The sequence below is a fragment of the Tupaia chinensis genome, unplaced genomic scaffold (genome assembly GCF_000334495.1).
Source record: "Tupaia chinensis unplaced genomic scaffold, TupChi_1.0 Scaffold000521_1, whole genome shotgun sequence".
NCBI classification, from domain to species: Eukaryota; Metazoa; Chordata; class Mammalia; order Scandentia; family Tupaiidae; genus Tupaia; species Tupaia belangeri.
This window is the reverse complement of record NW_006160034.1, coordinates 1,128,427-1,135,986: the sequence shown is the minus strand read 5'-3', so window position 1 is coordinate 1,135,986 and position 7,560 is coordinate 1,128,427. Positions and strand designations below refer to the sequence as shown.

Sequence of the window (7,560 nt, the reverse complement as noted above, 5' to 3'; positions counted from 1 at the left end):
TTTGGAGTTTTTTTCTTATTGGGCACGTGTGCTCGCCAGAAAGAGAGAGACAGAGAGATAGAAAGCGAGAAATCACCACCACCACCCCCCAGAGGGGATAGCCATGCCGCAATCCCTTCTCCTCCATTGTCCTCTCGGGATCTTGGGCACTCATGCACACATGCCCGGCGTGAGTTTTAAGCCACCAGGTCCGGGACTCGAACCGCGGTCGACTACATGGAAGTCCAGTGACATAGCCATTATGCTAACTGCTGGTCCCTGGAAGTGAATGCTTTGGGAAGGTTGACTAAAACGTGGAGAAGTCGCTTCCTGGTCATCGAGCTGTCAGGACCGTGTGCTCCTGCAGCAGAGACGAGCCCGCGGTCCTGCCGCTTCAGGCAGCTCTGGAGGACGGGTTGGACGGTCTCCGTGCTGTGGCGCATGGGCTGGGCCAGTCCCGATCGGTCACTTCCCTGCTGCTTTTGCAGAGGACATCAGAGGCCCGTAGCGCAGCGGCCTCTCTGCCTTGTTCTTAATACGATTTCTATGTGGGAATGACTGGCCCCCTGTTTTTCTGGGCGAACCAGATGGCCGCGTGGCCCCGTTCACCAGAGACTTCTGAGATTGGTGCCAAGCCCGTTCGCATTTGCCAATCTCAGAAAACCGAGAAGGCTAGGAAACTAGGGTGCCTGTGTATTTTTCCCCCTGAAAAGCGGGCTGTTCTCTGCAGAAGCAGAGCGGCCACCCATATGCCACAGTTACTGATCCATCATCCTCTGTCCAGAGCGGCCCAGCCTCCCTCGGCCCCACCCTCCCCACAGCCCACCCCGCCGCGATCGCAGATCTTCACGTCCGCTTTAAGCTGTAGACTGAAACCATGTATCCCCTGGTGACGTGCAGTTCCAGCTCGGAGAGGCTTCATCGCTGCGCCGACATGAAAAGACAAACAGAAATCTGACTTGCCATGTTATCCATCCAGTAAAAAAAACCACCCAAGGGGAGAGGAATAGATATTCTTCACATCCCGGCAACTCAGCCAGGCCCGTGAGTTCAGGTGCAGTATTTCTAGGTGGATTTAGAAAACCTTTCCTTGGCAAAGCAAAGCGTTTCTCCTCCTGACAGCTCATTCCACCAGAGGCCCAGTCTGTCTGGGTAGAACAAAGGGAGTTCTGCCGGTCTGATGGGGGCCAGGCAGGAGTTTCCTCCTTCCCCAGCGGTTCCGGGCCATTGTGGAAGTTAGGCAGAAGCTGCTCTCCGTGTTGTCTGGCTCTGCCTTCATCTGCAGTCAGGCTTTGGCTGCTCAGGGGGCCTTTGCCCTGGTTTAGCATGGGCAGATTAATAGCATTGCCTTGAAAAGATTCAGGAGCTGATTGCGGGATTATTCAGCAGGCTCGACCCCAGAGAATTTACTTCTTACAAAGGGCACACGGGTTTTTCTGTTACTGTGGCATTTCTGCTTTAGCGACTGAGGGCCTGTGTGCATGTTACAACCTCGAGTGACATGATGCCTAAACTCTGACAGTGCTTCTGTGAGTGTGTCTGGCTTCTTCCCAGTATCTTCTTGTTCCTGAAATTTCTTTCGGTTAATGAAGAGTCTCTGGGAGGAGAAAGGCAGGCGCCTTAGCTGCAGTGCGAACTTGTAAAGGACTCTCTGTAAGAGGGTGTGGCTTGATGTCAGTCTCATCAAGTAAGGGGAATCTACTCGGGGTGTACACCCTCTGCATTTGCATATCTCAGCCCCCCCACCACAAGGGAAATGTGCCCTTATTTTTCTTACCGAAGTCCTAGGAGTGAACAGAGTTCATTTTCTCCGTTCTGTCCAATGGCTCTTAGCTGGCCGTCAGCCATGGTGTCGGAGTGCCTCGGGTCGCCCCTCGGCAGTCAGGGCAGGTACAGTATTGATATGATATGACATGACATGACATGACAAAGGGTCAGTGCTCCGAGCCTGCCGTCAGCCATGGTGTCGGAGTGTCTCGGCTCGCCCCTCAGCACAGTCAGGGCAGTTGCAGTACTGGAAGATGAACAGGATATGATAAAGGGTAAGTGCTCTCTCTGGGCTAGCTAGTGGCATGGTGGTTCAGGCTGCTGGATCCCACATGGCTGACTATGCAGTTCGAGTCCTGGTCCTGGTGGCTTGTAAAACATGCCAGGCACATTTGTGTGCGTGTCCAAAATCCCAACAGGAGAAATGGAGGAGAAGGGATTGTGGCATTACCATCCCCTCTAGGGGGTGCTCCTTTACTCTTCTTTTCTCTTTCTCTAGCAAATGCTTGCTCGCTCTAGCAAATTCAAACATTAAAAAGTGCGAGCTCACATGTGATGTCCAGCCAACGCATGTGAGAGTGGGAGAGGCTCACGCCTCGCTGGTGCTGGCCGAGCAGCCCCCCGGCCCGACGCCGCCTTCGCCCCAGTTGCAGGGTGAAGGGAAACCCTGACTCCCGGGGCAGCCGGTCAGAGCGGCAGCGTCAGGAAGGTCTTCCTGAAGTGAATCTAATCTCCTCGTGGGACCAACCCAACTGTGGTTCTGGAGCAGGATGATAGGCAGGGCCGGCAGGGCCTGGCTCAGTGCAGAAGGCCTGAAGCGGCCCAGCCCAGTGGCGCAGGAGGTAGCGTGCTGATCTGCAGTGTCGGAAGCCACATGACCGACGCAGGCTCAGATCCCGAGTGGACCTGAAACTTGCTGGCCACGTGTGGGCCTCGATCCTGACTAGCTGGAAGGCTGGGGACCGTAGCCTGGCAAGGCCCTATCGTGGGCACCCCTCTCTGTCTCAAATAAATGAAATGAACTTTTCCTTAAAGTCCCGAGGCCATAGCTCCCCACCCCCGGGTATGTGGCTAGCAGGTCACACGCGCCCATCTGCCCTGACTTGAAAACATTCAGAGCCTTTCCTGTGTACTGCTCAGAGCGAGGAGGACGGCGGTGATGCCCTCCGATTTCTGTCAGGTAGACGAGGCCGTGCGTCTCCTGTCCATTCGCTTTGTCTCCTGCCTACTTTTCTGGCCATCGCTAGGACTTCAGCAGAGGACAGGCCTAGAAGAGAAAGGCCTGTCAACTCGGGCCAGACACTCGGGCGCAGTTCGCAGCTTGCGGACGAAGGTTATGGGGCGCATGGCTGACGCTGAGGAGTGAGCGAGTTAGGGGTGTGGGACCGCACCATCCTCTGCTGCAGAGTCAGGGCTCTCCGAGATGTGTCCGTGCCTTTGAGAAAGCCCCATGGACACACGGCGACAGTGGCAGAAGGAGACACTCAACGTTTCCAGAGCAGAATCTTCTGGTACATCTCGGAGTTCAGCCAGGAGGAGGTGGCGGTCTCAGGGGAGGCAGAGGGCCCCAGTTTCAGATTCGCCATCAGAATATTGATCTTCCATTTTGGGGAGCTTTTATGTGATTATTATTTTTTTTTTTTTTAACAGAATGAAGTTGGCCTACTGGAGTTCTTCCAAAGTGTGATCAAAGAAACTAGGGCAGAGCCAAAAAAGGTGACTAGCTGGGTCCTGAACACCTTCCTGGGCTATTTAAAGCAGCAGAACCTTGCTGTAAGCGAGAGGTGAGTGCACTCCGTGGCTCCGTGGCTCCGTGGCTCCTTCCCCTGATGAGCTGTGCTCACGGTGGTCGAGACAGTTGCAGGCCCAGGCTTTTGGCTCTCCCAGTTCTCCCTCAGGATCTCCTGATAAGGCACAGAGTCCAGATTCTGAAAAGGTTCTCCACCCCATCTAAAATCCACGTAATTGTTCAGACGCCCACTGTGTGCCGTGTCCTCTGTGCCGTGCTGTGGAAGTAAGGCGAGCCATTCCGAACTTGGGGGTGGGGGACACAGACGTCACCTCAGTGAGACCCTGTCATACTAGAAGAAAGTGCAGCGTCTCCCAGACGCACAGAAAGGGGACCCGAGGAGAGGTCGGGGAGTCCCCCAGGTTTCCGTGAGAAGGTGAAGCTGAGCCAGGCCGGAAGCACAGCAGAGCCGCAGGTGCTGGAGACGCGGGCAGCTGGCAGGCAGTGCCACCCTCAGAGGCCGTAGGCCTGGGGCAGGCAGGGGCACAGGTGAGCACACAGCTGCAGGGCGACCAGGGCCACCGGGAGGTCTCCATGTGCCTTGTCAACAGCTCTTCCAAGCCAGGGACCCCCAGCTCATGGCAGTTCCACACGGGAGGGGCGCAGTGTTCTCAGCTCAGGCTGCGATAAGGAATACCACAGACCGGACGTCCTGAGTGGCGGACGATGATTTCCCCCGGGTCTGGAGGCGGAGGTGTCCAACGTCAGTGCCGGCTGGTCCACTGCTTGGTGAGGGCCCTCTTCCCGGCTTGCAGCCTTCCTGCCGTGCCCCACGTGGCAGTGGAGAGAGGGAAGGAGGGGAAGGAGGCGGCACAGGACGGGGGCAGCCGGTCAGAGCGGCAGCGTCAGGAAGGTCTTCCTGAAGTGAATCTAATCTCCTCGTGGGACCAACCCAACTGTGGTTCTGGAGCAGGATGATAGGCAGGGCCGGCAGGGCCTGGCTCAGTGCAGAAGGCCTGAAGCGGCCCAGCCCAGTGGCGCAGGAGGTAGCGTGCTGATCTGCAGTGTCGGAAGCCACATGACCGACGCAGGCTCAGATCCCGAGTGGACCTGAAACTTGCTGGCCACGTGTGGGCCTCGATCCTGACTAGCTGGAAGGCTGGGGACCGTAGCCTGGCAAGGCCCTATCGTGGGCACCCCTCTCTGTCTCAAATAAATGAAATGAACTTTTCCTTAAAGTCCCGAGGCCATAGCTCCCCACCCCCGGGTATGTGGCTAGCAGGTCACACGCGCCCATCTGCCCTGACTTGAAAACATTCAGAGCCTTTCCTGTGTACTGCTCAGAGCGAGGAGGACGGCGGTGATGCCCTCCGATTTCTGTCAGGTAGACGAGGCCGTGCGGCTCCTGTCCATTCGCTTTGTCTCCTGCCTACTTTTCTGGCCATCGCTAGGACTTCAGCAGAGGACAGGCCTAGAAGAGAAAGGCCTGTCAACTCGGCCCAGACACTCGGGCGCAGTTCGCAGCTTGCGGACGAAGGTTATGGGGCGCATGGCTGACGCTGAGGAGTGAGCGAGTTAGGGGTGTGGGACCGCACCATCCTCTGCTGCAGAGTCAGGGCTCTCCGAGATGTGTCCGTGCCTTTGAGAAAGCCCCATGGACACACGGCGACAGTGGCAGAAGGAGACACTCAACGTTTCCAGAGCAGAATCTTCTGGTACATCTCGGAGTTCAGCCAGGAGGAGGTGGCGGTCTCAGGGGAGGCAGAGGGCCCCAGTTTCAGATTCGCCATCAGAATATTGATCTTCCATTTTGGGGAGCTTTTATGTGATTATTATTTTTTTTTTTTTTAACAGAATGAAGTTGGCCTACTGGAGTTCTTCCAAAGTGTGATCAAAGAAACTAGGGCAGAGCCAAAAAAGGTGACTAGCTGGGTCCTGAACACCTTCCTGGGCTATTTAAAGCAGCAGAACCTTGCTGTAAGCGAGAGGTGAGTGCACTCCGTGGCTCCGTGGCTCCGTGGCTCCTTCCCCTGATGAGCTGTGCTCACGGTGGTCGAGACAGTTGCAGGCCCAGGCTTTTGGCTCTCCCAGTTCTCCCTCAGGATCTCCTGATAAGGCACAGAGTCCAGATTCTGAAAAGGTTCTCCACCCCATCTAAAATCCACGTAATTGTTCAGACGCCCACTGTGTGCCGTGTCCTCTGTGCCGTGCTGTGGAAGTAAGGCGAGCCATTCCGAACTTGGGGGTGGGGGACACAGACGTCACCTCAGTGAGACCCTGTCATACTAGAAGAAAGTGCAGCGTCTCCCAGACGCACAGAAAGGGGACCCGAGGAGAGGTCGGGGAGTCCCCCAGGTTTCCGTGAGAAGGTGAAGCTGAGCCAGGCCGGAAGCACAGCAGAGCCGCAGGTGCTGGAGACGCGGGCAGCTGGCAGGCAGTGCCACCCTCAGAGGCCGTAGGCCTGGGGCAGGCAGGGGCACAGGTGAGCACACAGCTGCAGGGCGACCAGGGCCACCGGGAGGTCTCCATGTGCCTTGTCAACAGCTCTTCCAAGCCAGGGACCCCCAGCTCATGGCAGTTCCACACGGGAGGGGCGCAGTGTTCTCAGCTCAGGCTGCGATAAGGAATACCACAGACCGGACGTCCTGAGTGGCGGACGATGATTTCCCCCGGGTCTGGAGGCGGAGGTGTCCAACGTCAGTGCCGGCTGGTCCACTGCTTGGTGAGGTCCCTCTTCCCGGCTTGCAGCCTTCCTGCCGTGCCCCACGTGGCAGTGGAGAGAGGGAAGGAGGGGAAGGAGGCGGCACAGGAAAGCCCTCTGGCCTCTTCTCATCAGGGCACTGGCCTGACTCCTTCCGCGGACCCCCTCCTAGTGCTGTCACACTGGGGGACAGGACTTCTGTACATGAAGGGGTCGGGGAACCGAACAGTAGAACGACAGACTGGAGGCAGGAGCTGCATCTGGGACCCCCTTGCAGGAGAGCCGAGCCCGTGGACTGAAGGGAGAGCAGTGACCGCACATTGGCCTGACTTGCAGATTTCTGGCGTGGACTGTGTGGTGAAACGGGGCAGTCTTTTCCCTGCCAGCGGGAAGTGAAGGAGGAGAGTAGGTGTGGAGGGGAGGGGAGGAGAGGGCAGGGTGCCATAGTCCACCTGAGAAGGCTGGCTGTGCACCCCAGCAGGACGCCTCTCCCCTGTGGTGACCCGTGGGCCAGCCTGGTGGAGCCACAGCTCCAGGGCTATCGGGAAGAATGGGTTCGTGAGCTCTCGTCACGCAGCTCAGGGTCGTTTCGACCCGCCATGTGCTCAGCTCGCTCAGCCCCGGGAGGAAGGGACAGACGCAGGCCTTGTTCTCAGAGCCGTGGCCTGTGGCAGGGAGCCCGGAGCAGAGAGCCCTCAGGGTCGGGCTCCTTCCCTGGGCCATGTTGGTGTACTGAGCATCAAATCAGGGGCCACCCGCTGTCTCCTGAAGTCCCATGGCACCTAGGACCCTTCTGTCTCTCATCCCTGTCTTCCCAAGCTTGGTCTCTCCTTTCAGAAACTCCACCATTTTACTCCAGGCTGTTCCATGTGGGAGTTTGTGGAGACCCAGCTGTTCCAAAGCCCCAGAGAAGGATGGGATTGGTAAGGGAGAGGGCTCCCCCCGCCCCCGCCCCAGAGGAGCCAGCATCGGGGAGAGGGGGTGGCAGAGACCTAGCATGTGTGGGGACAATGAGGAGCACAGCCGTAGGTGCAGAGGGTGGCAAACACTGAGCCAGGCGGCAGAGCTGGCCCACCACCTGGAAGCCACAGCGCTCCCTGTGCACCCAGCTGAGAAGCACAACACACCACCCTGTGCTGTGTGTGGGGACACAGGACCACCCGGCCCGCAGGCATGTCCATCCCCGGGGGAGAGTGATCCGCACTGCCACTCAGGCCGACGGGATGCTCCCTGTCGTAGGGTGACCCACGGAGCAGTGGGACAGTGCAGGGCGTTCACATTGGCCGGAGGAACACAGGCGGGCTCTGTGAAGACGCGGGGTTGGAGCTTCTGCAGAAAGTAGGAACCTCTTAGCTGGGAGCTGTGGTTTCCATGTGGGTCATGA

The 7,560-nt window shown here is 57.9% G+C and overlaps 1 protein-coding gene across 2 annotated transcripts in view; it reads left to right on the top strand.

The window, feature by feature from the left end:
* The window catches only part of GATB (glutamyl-tRNA amidotransferase subunit B), a 101,260-nt gene that overhangs the window by 74,189 nt on the left and 19,511 nt on the right, over positions 1 to 7,560 (top strand). For both annotated transcript variants that reach the window (XM_014590999.2, XM_006156867.2), the window contains one exon: positions 3,397 to 3,530. In XM_014590999.2, the coding sequence (XP_014446485.1) occupies positions 3,397 to 3,530 (134 nt within the window). The remainder of the gene's footprint in view (positions 1 to 3,396; positions 3,531 to 7,560) is intronic.